Source organism: Populus trichocarpa, chromosome 16 (assembly GCF_000002775.5).
Source record: "Populus trichocarpa isolate Nisqually-1 chromosome 16, P.trichocarpa_v4.1, whole genome shotgun sequence".
NCBI lineage: Eukaryota > Viridiplantae > Streptophyta > Magnoliopsida > Malpighiales > Salicaceae > Populus > Populus trichocarpa.
In genome coordinates this window covers 12,430,624-12,450,916 of record NC_037300.2, presented here as the reverse complement: position 1 = coordinate 12,450,916, position 20,293 = coordinate 12,430,624, and the positions used below count along the sequence as shown (strand labels likewise).

Here is a 20,293-nt window from a genome sequence, read left to right as displayed (position 1 = left end):
ATGCATTTCTAAATAAAAAACACTTTAAAAAGCAACTATAACCACACTCTTAAACACACTTAGAGCAATACCTATGGACAATTGTTTGCTTGGGTGGTGTATGGTTATTGTTTTGGGATAAATAAGATAAAGAAAACAAGAAAAAAAAAAGATTGAGACAGAATTGTATTGGATAATAATATATAAGATAAAATTATTGTCTTTGTATCTTATTTGATTATGATGGATAAAACAAAACAGAATATGAAAAAGTTTATTCCACATTTAATATGTTTTATTTTCAAACTTACATGTTTTTTTAAAAAAATATTTAATTATTATTTTATTTTATTTTATATTAAGTGTTTAAATTAATAATATTATAATAACCTTAGTTATAAGACTAAGATTGATTTCACGGGTTGACCTGAGATCTGGACTGATCCAAGTTTAAGAAAAAATAGAAGAAAGATTAACTTAACTTAACCCGGTCAAAAACCAGCTCAACCCGGGATAAAACACGGGTCAAAAACCCATTGAATTTTTTGGGAAAAAAAAACTTTGGTCAACCAAGTTGACCCTCCCGGACCGTAACTTGAACCTTGTCTCGAGTCAACTCTTTAGTCGGGTTTTAAAACTATGATAATAATCATTTTTATCCATACATTGACTCGAGTCAACTCATGTTAACCCTCTCGACCTATGACCTGGGTCTTATCCCGGTTGACCCTCGAGTTGAGTTTTAAAACTTTGATAATAACAACTTTTTATCTTTTCATTGACCTGGGTTAACCTTCTTGATTCATGACTCGGGCTTTACATTGAGTTGATTCCCAAATCAAATTTTAAAACTATAATAATAACTATTTTTATTTTATATTGATCCAAGTCAACCCGGATTGACCCTCTTGACACGTGATCCAGGCCTTACCCTGGGTCGACCCTCAAGTCGAGTTTTAAAATTATAATAATTATTATTTTTATTCTTATGTTAACCTGGGTCAATGATCATCTCCACTTGTGTCCCGAGTCTTGCCCCCAATCGACCTTTAAATTGAGTTTTAAAATTATAATAATAATCACTTTTAGTATAAGGATAATAGTAGTTATTATCATAATTTTAAAACCTAATTTTATTGGGTTTGCCCTTGGCTAGTGACCTGAACTTTGCCACGGATCGACCTCCCGATTGAATTTTAAAACTTTATCCTTACATGTTTTAATTAAATAGTTTTAAAATTGAGAGTTTTTTACAATGATATTTAAAACTAAAAAAATAATACTCTAAATACATATCTAAAATTACATAAATTCAATTTAAAATTATTCCAAAAACAAATTTAGTGCGTTACCTTGATGACAAAATCGAGTCTCTTGTCTTCCACACTTTCTTGATTAAGTCACGCGGTAACTTGGGATAGATCAATGAATTTGATTCCTTCCTTGTGCTATGCTCGAATTGCATGAAATTAGCATAATGTTTTTGCCAAGTGCAACAAAACCCGCAATTGCAAAGTGCAAACATGGGGTTCAAACTCAAGACATCATCACCTCTGCTTTCTGCTTGAACTGCATGAAATTACCACAAAATTTTTTCCAAGTGCCAAAACAAATGATCAATTTATGTAGAGAGATACGCCACCTTTACATAATGGAGCTCACGCAGTTGCATATCAGAGTACAACTCCACCAAGCCGGGGAGATAGCTTTGCAAAAAGATCATGACTGGCATTGACATTTTGGAGCTAATGGTGATATTAGACAAACAGAATTACAGAAATTTCTTTTACTTTCTTTTTCGTTTTTTTATTAGCAAGTAAACTAGACAGCGAAAAAACTCATCGCTTGAGCTGAAATAATGGACTTGCTCGAGTTTACAAAGCAACTAAGTCTGCAATAGGCTACATGAAAGAAAAAGTTTCGCCTACATGACAAAGTAAAAAGGATACAAAATGATCCGGCTTCTAACGCAGCCAGAACAACAAAAATGCTATTGCTTCCATCAACTAACAGAACCCCAAAACTGAGAACTTCCGGTTCCCCTTACAATCGGAAGGACAGATGATACCCAGAAATCAATAGGTGCCAGTAGGATCAGGCTAAAACACCAGCTTGTAAGTTCAAAACATATCCTCATATTACATGCTGGAAATTGTCAAAAGTTTTCTTGCAGTGACTCTTCGTTATCCCCAAGCACTTCAAATTATTGATGACTTCTTTCAAGCAACATTCGTTCAGAAAAGACAAACCAACTCAAGAGGAAAAGTTCAGAAATTTATTGATCTTATGCTTGTAATGCATTTCAAAACCAGAACAAGCAAAACAAGGTACACAATACCTATGAAGATGCAATGTGTAGATATCTTCTCTCATAAAGACCGATAATTTGGTCAGCTACAGCCCACATAATGGCTTGACCAGGAGGTATTCTCATAAGCCGAGGCAGCAGTCCCTTCCACAAGGCAAGAAGCCCTTCCTCAGCATATATTGTTCTGATAGCGTGTACCATGCCTTTGTACTTCAATTCACCCCCTTCTCGGCTTTGAGCCATTAGCCTTGTTTTGACAACATCAAACGGACCAGTGCAAACTGGACCCGCAGTTCCAGCAAGAAATCCAGATATCATAGACTGCCATGGTTGGAGAACTCTCCCATCACCTTCGTGTTTCTTCCACAAGAGTACATCAAAAGCATTTTTGGCTGTAAACATGGCTGCCTGGTTTGTCCCATTACGCATGACAGTTGGGGCAGCCCCTGCCCAGAGCCCAAGAAAGCCTTCTTCACGGATGATCGTACGAGCACAATGTATGGGACCCTTGTACTTCAGAAGCTCATGACTCAGCCCTTTCTGCTGCTGCAGTCTAATTTTTACAACCTGCACCAATCAGAAATCACATTAAATTCAAAGGCAATCACCTTTTTTCCCTGAAGAGTTTGTGTAGATAGCTGCTACATTTGATGTAAATCATTTTAAATTCAAAGCTAAGCACCTTTTTTTTTCCCAGAAGAGGTTTGTATAGATAGCTGATACATCATTCATCAGATGTAGCAGCACCATACAAAAACAGAAATCCTTATGAATAAAAATCCAATTGCTCTAGCTAAGAGATCAATCTTGGCACAATGGCCAGCCATAATACCACATATGCACCGAAATCATGAAAATTATATTTCTTTTTTAATCCAAATTTCCATTCAAGTCAGCATACCTTCTGAGGATATAAGATTCCTCTGACTGGGTTGCTGCACAGACGAGGCATGTCATTGGTAGCACTTTAGCAGCTAATAACTTAACTCTATTAATGGCTGTCTACTTCTTTTGTATCAAGGAACAGTGTGTACCTGGGTTAGTGATATTATTTGTAATTTCCTGGTTAGCAAGTTCCAAGTTGATCAGATGAAAAGTTACCTTGGGAAAAAGCTTAGTGACCTCATTATATCAAACAAATGTAATTCCATGGAGCCATGGATTGTTCAGTCAACTTTAGATTTTAACATTATTATCCAACTTAAGAGAAATACATACTGATAGAAACAAAAAATTTAAAGAAGGACAAGGAGATGAGGCTCGGGGGAGGTGGGATAGGGCATCTAGGAACCACGGCACCAAACCTGAGAGTAAAGTCTCATACTACAATTGCATCATAGTTTGCTTCCCCTCACACATAAGAGGTCCAAACTCTTCAGGAATCAGTAAAACAAGCTAGCATAAAAAATAAGGGATGGGCAAAGCAGAACCTAGGGGGTTGGCCCTCGGTAAATGGATTTCCAAAACTGTACCATGATAAGTTGCACTTTGTGAAATCTACAATCAACAAAAAATAAACTGCAACTCAGTTTTTCACAACAAAAAAGAAGCACCCCCGCAACAAATATCATGATCCTGCATGTGTAAATGAATCTTGATTCATCTACTTTCACCATAAACTAAGGCAAAATCCCATGTCAAAACACTCCACTTAACTAGATCAAGAGAAGGTCTATTTTTTTTTCTTTTCCCCCCATTACTACCCGCATCATGAAATATCCAATATAATTCCTCTTAACACTTCCACTTTCAAAAATTTCCTTGTTGCAGAACTTCAAAAAGAAAAGGCTAAAACACTCATGTGGTTGCCCACTCAAATATAAAGACTCAAAAGTCCCCTTGAACCCACTCGGCAACATAAATACTAGACTATTAATAACCCGTCATCTCACAAGCCATACCCCATTGCCATTTCCCACTAAACTAATAAGAACAAGACTGGGAAAACCAAGTACTAAAAGCTGAAACATAAGCATCGAAACAAAATCATCCTGAGAAGCAAAATCTCTGAAGAAAAATCAGATTCAAGTACAAGGAACATTCGTTAAACATCAAATTTCACAGTTCTCACTAAAAAAAATCCGCAAACAGACATTCACTGACCTCAAAAGGAGTAACAATAGCAAGGGCCTCAAGAACTCCAGCACCAAACCCGGACATCAACCTCCCTTGATTACTCAACTTGCCAGTTTCCGAATCCTTAAACGCGGACTGAAACACTGCATTAGACCCCATACGAAGCGCATATTTCAAGGTCAGGTGAGTAGCAAACGGTGTCAGCCCTTTCCATAAAGCCCGGACCCCTTCCGTTTTCACAATCGTCGACCCACAATGGATTATTCCCTTGTAATTCCCACTCCTATCGAGCTGCAATCTTGTCTTGATAACATCAATTGGCTGCAAGCAACTCGCCTCTACAGCCCCTCCTAAAGAACCTGATATAGCTTTCATGTATGGAGGGATTGTTGGTTTCTTGTCATTTGATGATTCTTGGCTCATGGCTTTGAGATTCGGGAACCAGAGGAGGAGGGGTTTTGCTTGTTGAGTTTCTTGGGGGGTTTTGTTTGCAGCCAAAGGAGAAGAAGGCGTGGGCTTTCAAAATTCGAAGGATGATGAGAAAAACATGCCCGAAGAGTTTTGTAGTTTTTGTTGTCCGTGTTTGACTGAGTTTTGACGTGGGTTAAAGGGGTTTATTTTTTGTCATGGAAAGTAATTAAGCTGTGGTTTATTTATTTTAATTATACAGTAGGATTATTTTTTAAAATATTTTTTAATTAAAAACATTTAATTTTTACATCAGATATCAAACAATATAAAAATACAAAAAAATAATTTAAAGTAAAACAAACATAAAACATTTCAATTTTTTTAAAATATTTTTAAAACGTAAATACAAACATGTTTTTAAATGAAATTAAACTCAATTTTTAGCATGTTCAAATTAAATTGGATTATCTTAGATTCAAAATAAACTCGAATTGTAAAAACTGATCGCAAAATCGTAAAATTATAAAGAATTTTTTTTATATACATAGTTCAATCACCTTAAAATACATGATTTAAATAAAAATTTATATATAATTTAAATTAGCTTTGTATTTAATCCAAACATAATATAATTCTAATTAAATTTTTATTAAAAAAAAAGTACCATAATACATATATTATACATAATAATTCATATAATCCAGAAGTATGCATAAAGAACTCGCAAAATGTTTTCCTTCGCATTTTATTCAGCAATTCTGTTTTTTCTTTTTTGTTTTCCTCCCCATTTCTAAGAGCATAAAATGAATATGTGAATAAATTGAACATATTTCTTTTACAGAATTTGCCATCAATAAAACAAACAAAAATGAGACAGAGAGCATAAACGAGAGCATGAATTTTTGAATAAAAATTCATTACCAAACCTGCAAATAAAAAATTACATATATTTTTATTTAAAAAATACGTTTAACTTGCTTAAATTTCTTCTTAAACTTATTTATACGCAACCCGCACTCATGAAAATTGCACTTTTTTAAGAAATTAGATAAAAATTCCTTTACTTTAACTTTTCTCTCTTCTTGATTTTTCTTCGTTTAACTATTGCGTTTTTGTCTTTTATGAAATTACTTTACTATCTTGTTTGAGTAAGGATTATTGGTGAAGATCCTTTTTCATGTTAAATGTATTAATACCAACTTCAGGCCGCCATCGTAACCAATATTAGTCCTCTTTTTTAGAGGGTGTTTCTCTACGCGGCTGCGGCTATGTTTTATTTAAAATACAGTTTGTAATTATTTGGTAATAATAAAAATCACTTTACTGTGCATGGGGTCCACGTGTTTTTGTGTTTAAAACGCTGGAAAGAAAAAGCTACGAAAACCTGCTTTGCATGCATTGTAGCGGATTAAAAACCTGCGGACAGTGCAATTCACTGCACTGTTCACGAGTGAATTGCACTGTTCACGTGAACAGTGCAATTCACTTGCACTGTTCGCAGGGTTTTTTTTTTATTATTATTATATTAAGTGTGTTAATTGTATTAAATTTTTTTTTAAAAAAACTAGTTTAGAGAATTAAATTCATTCGCGATGTGAATAATATTTTTTTCTTGAAAAACTAGTATATAGTGAATTAAATTCACGCGCACAGTAATATCAATTTTATATCTGATAATATTTTATATAATTTTATTACATGCTCAAAAAGTTATGAAAACTGTAGTTCTTATCGGATGAATTTTGGACGTAATGGAATTATAAATAGTTTAATGGAATAATAAAAAATACTTTATATAAAGTATTATTTTTTTCATGATATAATAAGAGTAGTTAATTTTACAATATTTAAATTTAAAACCATCAATATTAATATATTTTTAAAAAAATTATTTTATAACTTCAATTTCAAAAGTATTCTTAACCAAACACATTAAACTATTTTTTCTTCAACCTCAATTTCAACCACAGTTTTAACCAAACACCTATTTTTTCAAACCAATCTCAACTAAAAGTACTTTTTATAAAACAATTTTTTTTAAACCATAACCACAATAATTATCGCAATACCAAACACACTCTAATAGTAATTATTTTTAAAAAAATATTTTGTATTTAAATTCTTAAAATATTTTTTTAAAAAAAAAACAAACAGCTCTACTGCTGCAGATGTGCTTTTTTGTTTTTTTATGTCAAAGCTTTTCAATATAGCTGGCCCTACAAGCTCATGGCTAGAGTAGCTAGTCAAATCGTGATGGATGACTTAAAATCGTGATATTTTGTGATTTTATTTTATTAATTTCACTCGACTTTATTCTAAATTTATTAGTTTTTGAGTTTTTAAAACGTCTTTATATATTAAATATATATAAATTTGTGAAATTATATAATTTTATGAGTTGAATCACGATTTTTTAACAATCTTGCTACAAAGTAAAGTGGTTTGTGGTATTATTTTTTTTATTCCACTTGTAATGCAACGTGCCTTGGAAATATAATTAACGTTTGGATTTTGATTTTTTTTTTTTTTAGTTTTTAAACTAATTAAATTGTATTTCAAGATTGAAAATGATATATGCACTTTGTTAAGATGATTTTTCCAAGGCTTTTCTGTGAAAAGAAAGGGGAATAATGTTTCGAGGGGCAAGGACGGCAGATGGTGCATCGCCCTGCTTGGTTTCTTTTAATTAGTAAAGGGCCAGGTTCTCAGGCCTTGTCTATTTTTTTGTTTTTCTTTATTTATTTACTTTTCTCATAGATTTTCTACAAATAATTATTTTTTCATTTTTTGGTAAATTAAAATTATTTAAAGTTATTTTAATGTGGAATTTCTCAGAGCTATGTTTAATTTTTACTCAAAAATCTAAATTAAACCACTAGAATGTTCTTTTATTGGAATTGAAATGAATACAATTACATTTCAAAACGTTCAAATACCATAAAATAAAATGAAAACCATTAACTATCAATTTTTATTTATTATTAATAATAATAATATATCAATGTAATAAAAAAATATGATAATTTTGATTAAACTTGATGAAGTTTATTTAGAGGATTAAGCCCTTTCTAAAACTAATAATTAGATTTACATGTTAATAACATATCATTGGATTTGAAAATAAACTATAAAACAAGTTTTTTGTGGGAAGAATATGCGACCTTTTGGGTTTTAAGTCACCATTTGTAAAAGAAATAATTCTTTAAAGATTAGTCGAGTTTAGGACTAATAAGTTTATTTTTCCTGTGATATCGGGTTCAAATCTTGTGGTTACTAATATAATAGTCACTAGAAACTTATATAATTGTTAATTTTAGAATCCGTGAAATTAATCAAAATATACACAAACTGGACCGAAAAAATAATAATAATTTTTTAAAAATTGTTCCGTGTTTAGTTTTAAAGTTTAGAAAAAAAAGAGCATTGAAAGAGATAGAAGAACGAACAAAGAAATTAAAAACCTTTCTATAATGGTTCATTGACATTTTATATGGCCATGGACCACTTTGATTTGCATGGAGACGAGGGTCAAGGAGATAAAAACTATGTGTTATATATTCTAGAGTCAATCATTTGGAATAATATTCTATGATGGGTGATGATTTACTATGAAGTAAAAAAAAAAAAAGATGATGTTATGTGAGTCATCCATTGAACATGGCATGTTTTAATATTGTTTCGTGGGGCTCACCGATGAAAAGAGTGCATATAAGTGTTATCAATCTTTAGTGAATGAAGTCGTGTAATATATAGTAATTAAAGCCAGTATAAGAATTAACCTGCTGGTTAAGGTGTGGGGTTTGTGGTCACATGAGCTGACATCCATTTAAAAAAACTAAAAAAATATATTAGAGATAAGTTTGACCATTTAAAACCCGGATAAGACTCATTATAACCCGTTGATCCGAGCCAAGTTTTATATTTATAATTTAGAGTCGGAGGATGTGTTTTCCAGTTTTTTTATTAAAGGTCTGTTTGTTTTTATATTTAATAAATTATTTTTAAAAAAATTAAATATTTTTTTTATTTTAAATTAATTATTTTTATGTGTTTTCAGATTATTTTAATGTGTTAATATTAAAAATAATTTTTTTAAAATAAAAAAATATTATTTTAAAAAAATAATTGTGTTTTTTTGTTAGGATATATGAACAGCACGGATCCAATCTGGAGACTAGTGTGTTGCGGGCCTTAAGGCAAACATGGCTTCTTGGAAGTCGAGTTATCCTCGTCAGGTTGAGTGAAGCAATTGATCACGCCGAAAAAAGTGCACTTCGCACTCATAGCTGGACCCTGACCTCCCAGGCAAGTATCACGACCCATAGGTTTTTGGGCTGCTGTTTCTTATGAGTCATGACTCGTGATTTTTACAATGCGTCCACTGATAAGGATACAAATCATAGGCCCATCGTTGAGGTGCAAACCAAGCCCGCCACAGCTATAATATTTTACAACGTGATAATTCAAAAGAATTTTTATTTCAACTTATCTAGCCCATTGTGTCATCCTGGTAGATGATTATTATTTCCTACCTATTGAAATTCATATTTTATACACTGGCAATGGAAATTGTTTGAAAGTGGCATGCATTCCCATCTCAAGGCAAGCAAGCTAATGATTTATTTATCTCAAATGAACAAATAATTATTAGTTATTAATTTTTATGTGAAAAAAACATGGAAGATACGTTACTTATTATTATTTTTTTATTAATATGGATGTCCGGGCTAGCTTTCGTATACCTCGACTAATCTCACGGACCCTGAAGTTAACGATCATGTAAGCCTCCAGTGGCCCTGAGATTTGTGGAACTTAAACTGGTGATCTTTAGAAAATAAATTTAGAATCTGACCAGTTGAGCTACACTATTAATAGTGTAGGAGGTAACATTTTTTAAAAACAAAAATTTCCTGTTTAGGAAAGACAGAAGTGTTGAAAGAATCTAGAGGACAAGTGACTATCACTAGGGGGTGAGGAAAAAACTGAAAAACTGATTAAACAGAAAAAATTATAGAAAAAATCGATTAAATTAATTAAATTTTTTTTAAAATCAACCGGTTCATTTCAGTTTCAGTTTTATAAACTTGACATCAAAAAAACCGAACCGAATCCAAACCGAAAAAAACTGAGCCAAACCGGGAAAAAACCTAGCCAAAACTGAAAAAACCAAAAAAACCGAGCCAAACTGGTTTGAACCGGTTTGTTCTAAAATATCTGAACTGAAACCGGTCGTTTTGAACTGGTTTCAGTACTTTTTTAAAAAATTTTAATTTAATTATTTGTTTTGATAAAAACTAAATTAAAAAATAAATGATCACTCCTAGTATTGAGATGGTGACCGCACCATGCCCATGCAGTTTTTCATGGGCCTCGGACGTGGATTTTTTCCGTTGTTTGTCTCCCCTGTAAGAGATACTGAGATAGGTTTGCTGGTTTTTAAGCTGCTGGTGTGACCCTTTTGTCTTGCTTCTGAAGTTTGTATAACTGCGTTCTTCTGCATCTTCCTTTATCGCTGTTAAAATTTTCCTTGGCATAATACTTGTATTTGTCTATCCTGCCTTCGAACTGTCCGGCTTATTACGCAATGGATTTAGTGTCTGTTTAACATTATGTAAAAAAGAATTTTTAATTACTGCTAATTGAGTTAAAATACGTGTTTTACTAAAATTGCAGTTGAAATTACAGTTGAATAAAAAACAGTTAAAAAATATTTGATTAAAATTATTGTTGATAATAAAATAATAAAAAGAAATGTACTTTATAATGTTAAATTATATAAGTATATGATTATTAATACATAAAAAATATAGCAAAACAATTTCAAGGTCCTTGTGGACCATGGACTAAATTTTGATAATAATCTAAAAACACAAACAAAGAATGAAAAACAATATGTATATGCATATATAGAAAAACAATACTGAACCAAAACATTAAGTTTGCATAAGCATGGAAATATGTTTGAGAACAAGCATGGGATGGGTTTGCAACCATGACTTGTTGATACAAGAAGGTGGGGTTATTAACCATCTAGTAAATGGTTTAGTGGTAAGAGTTTTGGATCAAGAGGTTTGTTCCCCTTATGGTTTTAGGTTCAAGCCCCGTGGTTGCTAATATGATGGCCATCGGAAGCTTACATGTTCTTTAACTTCAGGACCCGTGAGATTAGTCGAGGTGCATGCAAGCTGGCCCGAATACCCATGTTAATAAAAAAACCAGAGAGAGAAGAAGGTGAGGTTATTTTTGTCAAGCCATGACTGTATTAATAGTAACGAGCATTGCACAAGGTGGGTTTGTCTTTGGAGCGCTAGGAAAAGTAATGAGAAGCAATCATTTTTAGCTTAAGCAAACCCTATGGTTTGATGTTATTTTTTAATAGCGCCCATCCTTAAATCATATTTCATATTCTTAATCAGATAGGTATAAATTATAATAGGTAAAATGCAACTTAAATCATAAGACCAAATAAATCCGTAAGATACAAGTTCAAATAGATTTAATGAAACCTCAAGGATACTAGTAAAAGATGACCAATTATTAACTATTTGAATTAACCATTTAATTCAGAAATTTTTTTTTATTTCGACAAGTGCCTAAAGATAGGGTTTGCAGTCGTTCACCATGAGCTTAAATTTTAGCAGCTATATAAAGATCAGCTGCTACATCCAATGCAATATCTCTGGGAAAAAGTGCAAAAATTGTCAATTTAATTTGGTATATCTTTGGAACAAACTTTCTCGCGAGTTAATTCTAACCGAGATGTTCCAATGCTTAGAATCTCGAGTTAATTCTGACCGAGATGTTCCAAGATTATTTTCTCCATCGATTGAGTTAAAACTCCGGAATTGAAATTAACAACCCACAAAACTAGTTAACAAAATCGATTTATATATAAATATAGAAAATTAGAAATTAAGTCTTAGTCTTGTACTGCACAATTCACAACATTCATAAAGTTACGAAACATAAATTGAAATCTATGTCTCAGACTTGTGCTACACAATTCGCTTATCGATTCCATGAAAAGAACTGTTTTTTTGGGTTGAGCCTTGGTTCACAAGCAACTTATTGATCCAGAAATCTTGACTATAGTTTCTGAGTTTGATGGTGTCCTATTCTGGTTCTGCGACATCCTGACATCGAAAGACAATCTTGCCAACTCTTTCTCGCTTCAAGGCAATCTATTATTGCTGGATTGATAACATCAAGCAGGAGCACGTATGAGGCGCATTTGCTAGCTCACCTTGCTGACAGCGATTTTGTCATGAAGGGAATCAATGGTTAGTTGCCAAAGCAGTCACCAGCAAACCAAGCACGAGAAAAGGTTGCGCGCTTGCCTGAAATACAATGCCAGTGCTTGTGAGATAATTGGCTAAAGCAAGATTTATTCTTGCATGTGAACTCCTCGAGCACCAGAAGCTAAACTACATGTGGACTTGATTGATGCGATGTGGGCTGAATATTTGTTCAAAAAGACAAGCTCTAGAACATTACTGAAGAATTTACCACATGCTATTTTTGTTAATTCTGGCTTACAGATTTTCCTGGTAGTTGTGATTTTTATACGACTACTGGACCATTCAAGGCCTGACATGATATCTTAGTATTGAATTGCAAGCAACATTTGTCTATCTTTTCTTAGTCATGCTGTGCTATAACATATAGATAAATTGGTTCCAGCAGTTAATTTCCACTTCACACCACAGGATAACAGAAGTTACAAAGGTAAGAAATTCATGGTACCTGATATCTAACATCATACTTCACCGGGTCCTTCAGGAAGTACTGAAACTGCAGCGCACAAATTTTTGCAAGAAAAGATCAGCATAGTGTTCATTCTCTCAACAAACTATCATTTCTTATTTCTTTTTGAGAAATGCCAACTACCATTTCAAAGAAGGAAAAAAAAAGGGACATTAATAAATCATTGAAATTTAATGTTGAATATGTTCAGGAGGATTCTACTGTCACCTAAATAAAATGCAAGCAAAAAAGAAAAGCTTTCAAGCATAGGTACTTCTTATAGGGCTTCACAACCTCTCGCCTATGTGCTTAGTTGAAGGTCAAACCATGTCCCTCCAATCCTGAAGACAGCTAAGATTGAAGGCCCTGAAGGAGAATATACTCTGAACTAATCAGCAGTGATGGAAGCAGGCTGGGGCAGTGACCGGTCATGAACAGATAACAGCCCACTTCAAAAGAGATGGATACAGGACAACTTATATAAAATAAAGTGAAATGAAGCTAAGAAACCACACCCTTGGTCCAAGTAAAGAAGCAAGGAATTCAACCAGCAAGAGCGAAACTAAATGCATGTCAATTGGATGCCATTTGCAAGTGACATCAAAACCACACCCTTGGTCTAACCTAAGAAAGAAATATGTAACCCCAAAAAATGTCTGTGAACTGTAAGCTCATTATACTTTAGGAATCATGCTTCACCTGAAAAAAAACTTGTGGAATTATCAAACCGAGCAGGGCTAAGGCATAATACGGTTTACCAGCTCCTAGCAGATAACCTGCAATAATCAATACAGCCTGAAATGAGATATACCTTCACCACTTTCACCAAGATATATTTCAAATGCATAAAAAACAACCCTGTTTCCACCAAAACCACACAGCACATACATGGTTAAATTGGAGGGGGGGGGGGGGGGGATCATACATTTTGTTTCACCAAAATCCCTCGTCCCTTAATGGTTCGCGATTCCTACAGCTTTATGGTTCGTGATTCCTACAGCTTTATTTTGTACAAAAACAACCATTCAATTATCATTTTTAACTTCAAAGGGAAAGAAGATGCCATCTAGTAGAGACCCCATGGCTTTTATTATGTTTAATCCATAGAGGATCATCTCCCAAACTTGAAGCAAAACCAGTTCCATTAATTATCAAAAAAATATTTTTTGTAGTCTAGAAGAACACCAGCAATACAGGCGATATAAGGTAACTGAAAGTGTAAAAAGCAACATACCAGCCACGGATATCTGAGTTATGTCGATAGCACCAACACAAATCCATTTAGCAGTTTCAGCACCAAAAGCTACTGGTAGTGACTGCTCAAATTGCATGGCAACATGAAAGGTTGAAACAAAGACAGACAATGGTAAGAGACAATTCTATTTATGGAAAGCAAGAGCTATGCATTACAAGCATATGTAAGAGAGTGCATTAACCTGAAGTCCAAGTAGCCTATCTCCTTCAATACTTTTAAAATCGTTTACAATAGCAACACCTAGCTGAAGATATTGAACAACTGTGAATTAGCAATAGTCAGACAGGACATATTAATCAGATATTAAGTCACTTCAGTCAACTGTACCCCAGCTATGCTGTACAAGAGTGTTAGGACAATTATGTCAGGTGTGAGGGTCCCAAACAAAGCTTGACCAGCCCACCTATCAACAAGAGACTAATTGAAGTCAAAGCTTTCTTACTGTCATGGTTCATAACACAGTCTTTACTTTCAATAACATTGGGAAATACACCCAGGGGACATTTAGTTTCAACTGACAACTAGTGAGATACATGAGTGCAGCAAAACCATAAGCACACAGGTTCTCTTAAACACATTTACCACCCAATTTATCACTTTCTAGGTGCTTTATGATGAATAAAGATTTGAATGATCACAAGAATAAAGGGTTGGTTCTAAATCATTTTCCATTGATTCAATTTGTATTAGCACAAAAGAATCTTTAGGTCAATAGCTCATAAGCCACAAAATGTGTCCTAGGCTCTTGGCCTCTTCATGTGCATCATGTGGACAATTTGAACCAGTGTATAGTAGTCTGAACCTTTTTCTTGTAGTTTCTGTAATATCATGAACATGTTGGGTTGAAAAGACAATGTTGCCTTTATATGAATAATTGTGGTCATTTCTGATTGAGAGGCAAATGGGACATTTCACAAAATTAAATAAATGTATAGAGTCCAAAAAAAAAAAGAAACATAAAGGAACCAGAAAAGATGAGAGAGACGAAACGAAAGAGATGAAGAAGGAAAAGAAGAGAGGGAATAAATGGATCATGTGTGATGAAGAAATTGGGTTTTAAGGTAAGATCATAATTTGATATACATTATTTTTATTGTTGATATGTTTTTGAATTTGTTGAGATTGATAAAGATTTGATGTATATATTGTTAAGTTGGATTGATGGATTATAAAAGATTTAAAGATGATAAAGAATTGATTTAGAGAAAATATATTTGTTAGTAAGGATGTGGAATGGGTTTAGCTTTGAAGTTAATTTTGATTTAGGTTTTGTTAAATTTTATGGTTTCATGATTTAATTGATTGATTGACATGATAGATTCTATAACATTGTAAGATGGATTAAGAGTGTTTAATGGTTTGAAAGTATTAGGTTAACAATTATATATAAATATGAGAAGTTATCAGTTTAAGTGTTTAACAAAGGCTTCTGTTCGACCCAAAAACTGTATTGAATAGATGTAGTTTTTGACCCAAATTTTACATGTAGAAAAAGCATATTCTGTATAGTTTCTAAAAAAACAAACGGTGCATTAATCTGATTTTTGTAGAGATAGTTATGGTGAAAATAGTAAAAAATACGCAGGCTATCTGGCAGCAGCGCCCATGAATGATTTTAGGGCATATTATAAATTTTATAAAAGGAATTACTAGGTGAATTCGTATATGCATGGAAAAGTAATTGAGACTAGTTATAACCCAAAAAGCAGAGTGAAATTTTGAATTTTCTAGAAAGAGTTATGGTTAATTTATTAGGCAGTGTGCAATTGACAAACTATGGTAAGCAATTGTTTAAGGAACTTTAATGGATTATATGCTTGTGAATAGGTTGTTTGATCTAAGATTTTGGACTTTGATTGTTTAAGGGAGGTAAGTAAATCTTTACACATTCTATTATTTAAAAAAATATATATATTTTTCTTAATTGTGCATTTTCCCTCTTCTAGATGTATTATTCTTTAAAAGAAGATCAAACACTTGCTATGTTCAAATTGATTTGCTTATATGTAATGTTTGTGACTGAACGGTATAGAATTTTTGCAAGCATGTTTTATAAACTGATTTATGAAATAAAGTGTTTTGGAATGGATTTGTAAATAGTTAATGGCTACGAATGAAGTAATAAAGTTAGCTTTCGTATCATCTAGGGTTGAATGCTAGATGATTAATTGAAAGGTGGGTCAACAATCACTAAATAGTATATAAATGTCAGCATCCATTTTATGAAGAACGACACAGGGAGGGTTACTCACCATGGCAAACTGATATAGCTTGCTCCCAGAGCAAAGTTTCCGATCCATCCATTTTGTTTTAGCTACAACAATATTATGAACCAAGTTAGAGTTAATTGCAACAGCACTAACAATGTTCTATTGTTTGACTTGATGAAAGAGTGAAATGAAAACTCTACCTTCAAAGGAGGAGCGGAGTATATGTACGAAACCAATGATCCACCCAAAGCAAGGTAAAAAACTATAGGGAAGTCATGCCCTGCCTATTAAAGAATAAGGATTCAAGAACCAGAATAATGTCATGCACAGCAAACACAGGCTGATTCAACATTTGAATTGCTTACCCACACATCCAGTAAACCAGCCAAGCCAAGGCCTCCTAGAAGCAGAATCCAGATTTGGGTGATAACCTACAGAGAGTTGCATGACAATACTTTAGAAGTGTTATCCACTATTCCTTTTTACATAATAATTAAAATAAACAAAGATAGTTAGTTATATTACACACCTCATTCTCGGAAATTACCCCTGATGGAATTGGACGATAAGGTTCATTAATTGCATCAATCTCTCGGTCATAGTAATCATTAATCGTCTGTGGGAGTGAAATGTGAGAAAACCTTTGAGATTTGAATTCATATATCTATATAGTTAAACCCCAGAGGACCTACTCCACATGCGTGAAAGGGTACCTGCGTATAGCCAGTAAGAAATGGTCCAGACATAAGCATGCAAACAATTGATTTGGCAACATCCTCCAAAGTCCAATCAAAGTTTCCTGCCATTTAAGCAAAACGCATCAGAAGTGAGTTCATGCATAATTCGGGATTATCTCACATGGAAAAGGGAAAGCTTTAAAAAGGCATTAAAATTAAGGGGATAGTCTACTTGTAGCGTCTACAATCTGGTCATCCACATACCAATGGAGGACCAAGATATGTCACACTTAAAGAGAGTACCTGAAGCAGCAGCTCCACAAACTACTCCCAAAACCAACGGAGGCCAAGTAACAGGTTTTGTAAGCTGAAGACGAATCTTCCATTTATTCTGCAGCACAAAATTTACACAATCAACTCTACCATTTGCACAACCCTGTAATCCTTCTCTTCACTCTTCCCTCGCACGACAACATTCAAAATCACAAAAACAATTTACCATCGGAAGCCAGCAAAAATCCCAAAATCTAGGCAAGGACCACAAAATCTTCCGAGACGAACTTATGACCTTCCTTATTGCAACAATTTACTAGGATGTCTTTTCATCACTATGAATTCTTCAAGGGCATATTTATTCAAACTTATAAACCTTCTGTACTTGCCAAGTCTCAATTTTGACTCTTTAGGGTCAACTTTCAGGAGATTGTAACTAAAATTAGTAGAAATATTAACACTAGAAATATCAGTCAATCAATCTCATCCGTTTATTACCATCTGAGATATATCAAACAATCTGTCTGAATATCAAATCAGATTATATACACAAAAGATTAGAGTAGTAAATTAAGCACTATTTAAAAAAATGAATATCATAAGTTGATTTGAAGCTTGGTGAATATAAATAAATAAGGGCATTGAGTTCTGACAGTTTCTTTAGCAGCTCCTTTAATGCCAAGAAGCTGGTTAAAGCTAGAACCACCACCACCACTATCCGGCGCCTTATCTGGTGCCTGAGGTTTTGCTGCAATTTTTACACGCAAACTTAACACCATTTTTTAAGATTCATCTTTTAAAAAAGAAACACAAAAATCCACGCGCTTAGATTAAACCATAAAATGTCAAAAAAAGAAGAAAAAACCTTCATTTGCATCGGTCTCTGCGGCTCCTATCGTAACTCTCCGCCCTGCAAAACACCATAATAACAGAAAGAAAGAAAGGCCAGGTTGAAGTTGAATAGTCGTTTGGTTTTAGAAATATTTAGCTGAGTGACGAAGGAGTTAAGCCGACTCACTTGAGAGAGAAAGAGAAAGCGGAGAGACAAGATACTGAGTTCGAACTCGTTTCCTTTTAAAGTTTGATAAATTCAAGGACAGAGCTGAGTTGAGTACGGACGCCATTTTTCTACAGATGAAAAAAGCAGGTTGGCTAGCTTTGGAGAAGTGGAGTGGGTGTGATTTGTGTTTACTGAGGACACCACCTGCAGTAGAAATACTAGTTTAAGGGAGACTACGAGAGAGTTGGTTACAGTGTTGTTAATTATATTTAAAGTGAGGCCTGTCTGTGACGTGGCTTTTCCTTTAATCGTTAACTGTGGTGTTTGACCGATCTCGTTTGTACCAAAGAACCTCGGACATTGTGTGATTGTCTGTTTTTGACGTTTTTGTAGGAGGGACGAGGAGTAGCCGAAACGACACAGCACCTTTTTTAAAAAAAAGTGATTTTTAAAAAACAATCACACAATGTCATCCTAAAAAACAATGATTTTTTTATGTTTGTTTTTTCTATGCCTTATTTTAAAAAAAAACATTATTTACTTTAAATTATTTTTCTGTTATTTTTTATGTTTTAAATTTTTAATGTGTTGGTATAAAAAATAATTTTTTAAAAAAAATATTATTTTAATACATTTTTAAATAAAAATATTTCAAAAAAACACCAAATACTATTTCAATTTAATTATATATATAAAATCCAATCTAATTTAATTGGTGCTGATTGTACATATAGACAAGGGGTTTATTGTCTCACCTGGTGTTTTTAAATTATTTTTTTAATTTTATAGAATTGTAATTTTATTTTTTAATATAATATTATGTGGTAGCAATGTGTGGAGCAACCTCCAAACCCAATAAATTTATATCCTTCAAACTATTATGAAAATCAAAATACATTAATTTATATTTTTATTTGATAATTAAAACATTAATTTTTTAAATATTTGATGATTGATTAATCATATTGTAAATTCTACCTGCATGATAAATTTTTTTATCTAATTTCCGTACAAGAATAATATACAAAAGTTGGCAAAATTAATTTCTCCATTAAGGTTCTTAACAAGATCTATTTGAGGTTGTAGCGATGGTGGTGGTTTAAAGTGCTTTTTGCTTAAAAATATATTAAAATATTTTTTTTATTTTTTAAAAAATTATTTTTAACATCAGTACATCAAAACGATATAATAATATAAAAAAATTATTTTAAAAAAAAAAATTAAAATTTTTATAAACATGATTTACATCGCGTTCGCAACTCCCTACACCCTAAACAACTTTCATTAAGTTGCCCTTTTTTTTTTAGATGTAAACTTCGTTTTTTGGTGTTTCTAGACTTTCATTGTAGGAATTGCATAATACCTATTTTCTTTTAGGCAAATCTCCAGTTAAATCTCATATGAGTTTTGTTTAATATTATAATAATAATTGTTTTTTAAAATAATTTTTATATTAAAATATATTAAAATAATATATATTTTTATTTTTTAAAATTTATTTTTAATATTAACACATCAAAATAATTTAAAAAAATATAAAAAAAAATTAATTCAAAACAAAAAATATTTTTTAAACTTTTTTAAAAGTATTTTATAATGCAAAAACAAGTGACATACAGCGAATTTCAAATGAATCGCTATAAATAAAGTTTTTCATTTGAGTGACTAGGTCTCGGAAGGATTAAATATTTTAGTTGTATTTGGTTTTTTCGTTTTAAAAGCGTTTTAAAAAAAAATTAAATTTTTTTTATTTTTTATTTACTTCAAATTAATTATTTTTAGTGTTTTCATATTATTTTAATGTGTTGATATTAAAAATAATTTTTTGAAAATAAAAAAATATTATTTTAATATATTTCTGAGTAAAAATTACTTTAAAAATAACCACAATTACATTTACAAACACACTTGATGTCATGTCATCCTGTCAAACTATGAACTATCATCACCAATGTTACTAAAAAGAAAATGGCATAAACGATAAAAGAAAATGCACTTCAACAGGGTAAATTGAGAATGTTGAATGTTATGAGAATTCAATAAAAAAATATTGTTTTTCTCTAGAGATTTAAAATGTATTTATTATGTAGTTGGAGATTAATTTGAGATTTCTCCAACGGTGGCTAAAATTTTACTTGTATGTGAGATAATTCATTGCTTTCTTGTAAAAAAAGAAATAAACATCGAAAAACATTTTAATAACAATAAATTAAAAAAAAAAAAAAAGGTAGAGAGGAGCGCTATCAGACTGCGCAATCAACATGGTTTAATTGCAAGAAAACTACTCCTTGACGGCAAGAAATCAAGGATTTACAGGAAATAATTTATAGACTTGGATTTAAAGTGAAGCATTTCAGTTGC

General features: G+C 32.4%; 2 protein-coding genes across 6 annotated transcripts; both read right to left on the bottom strand.

The window, feature by feature from the left end:
* Positions 1 to 1,750: 1,750 nt before the first annotated feature.
* LOC7460363 (mitochondrial succinate-fumarate transporter 1) lies at positions 1,751 to 4,920 on the bottom strand. Its single transcript, XM_002322955.4, has 2 exons — positions 4,391 to 4,920; positions 1,751 to 2,854 (listed from the first exon to the last, which is right to left on the bottom strand). Exons 1-2 carry the CDS (start codon positions 4,784 to 4,786, stop codon positions 2,318 to 2,320), a joined length of 933 nt encoding a protein of 310 aa, XP_002322991.4. The 5' UTR covers positions 4,787 to 4,920; the 3' UTR covers positions 1,751 to 2,317.
* A 6,722-nt stretch (positions 4,921 to 11,642) lies between these two features.
* LOC7466089 (chlorophyll synthase, chloroplastic) lies at positions 11,643 to 18,139 on the bottom strand. Of its 5 annotated transcripts, none has more exons than XM_002322954.4 (15): positions 17,951 to 18,137; positions 17,798 to 17,842; positions 17,586 to 17,680; positions 16,963 to 17,050; positions 16,696 to 16,781; positions 16,512 to 16,598; positions 16,348 to 16,413; positions 16,183 to 16,266; positions 16,025 to 16,086; positions 14,100 to 14,175; positions 13,954 to 14,016; positions 13,752 to 13,833; positions 13,217 to 13,293; positions 12,518 to 12,565; positions 11,643 to 12,111 (listed from the first exon to the last, which is right to left on the bottom strand). In XM_002322954.4, the coding sequence occupies exons 1-15, from the start codon at positions 18,054 to 18,056 to the stop codon at positions 12,049 to 12,051; spliced, it is 1,128 nt and encodes a 375-aa protein (XP_002322990.3). In that variant the 5' UTR covers positions 18,057 to 18,137; the 3' UTR covers positions 11,643 to 12,048. The 5 variants fall into 5 exon arrangements, with proteins under 5 accessions (XP_002322990.3, XP_052304006.1, XP_052304007.1 ...); XM_052448046.1 differs by lacking the exon at positions 11,643 to 12,111 and adding an exon at positions 12,253 to 12,267 and having other exon boundaries at positions 17,951 to 18,138; XM_052448047.1 differs by lacking the exons at positions 11,643 to 12,111; positions 12,518 to 12,565 and adding an exon at positions 12,590 to 12,657 and having other exon boundaries at positions 17,951 to 18,139.
* Between the last annotated feature and the right edge of the window lie 2,154 nt (positions 18,140 to 20,293).

Coding starts and splice junctions, on each gene's coding strand:
- LOC7460363 (XM_002322955.4), bottom strand. CDS start 4,786: ATGAGCCAAGAATCATCAAATGACAAGAAACCAACAATCCCTCCATAC. Junction 2,855..4,390: donor CTATTGTTACTCCTTTTGAG/GTCAGTGAATGT, acceptor TGATTGGTGCAG/GTTGTAAAAATTAGACTGCA.
- LOC7466089 (XM_002322954.4), bottom strand. CDS start 18,056: ATGGCGTCCGTACTCAACTCAGCTCTGTCCTTGAATTTATCAAACTTT. Junction 16,782..16,962: donor TTGTGGAGCTGCTGCTTCAG/GTACTCTCTTTA, acceptor CTTAAATGGCAG/GAAACTTTGATTGGACTTTG. Junction 13,834..13,953: donor ATAGGCTACTTGGACTTCAG/GTTAATGCACTC, acceptor CAATTTGAGCAG/TCACTACCAGTAGCTTTTGG.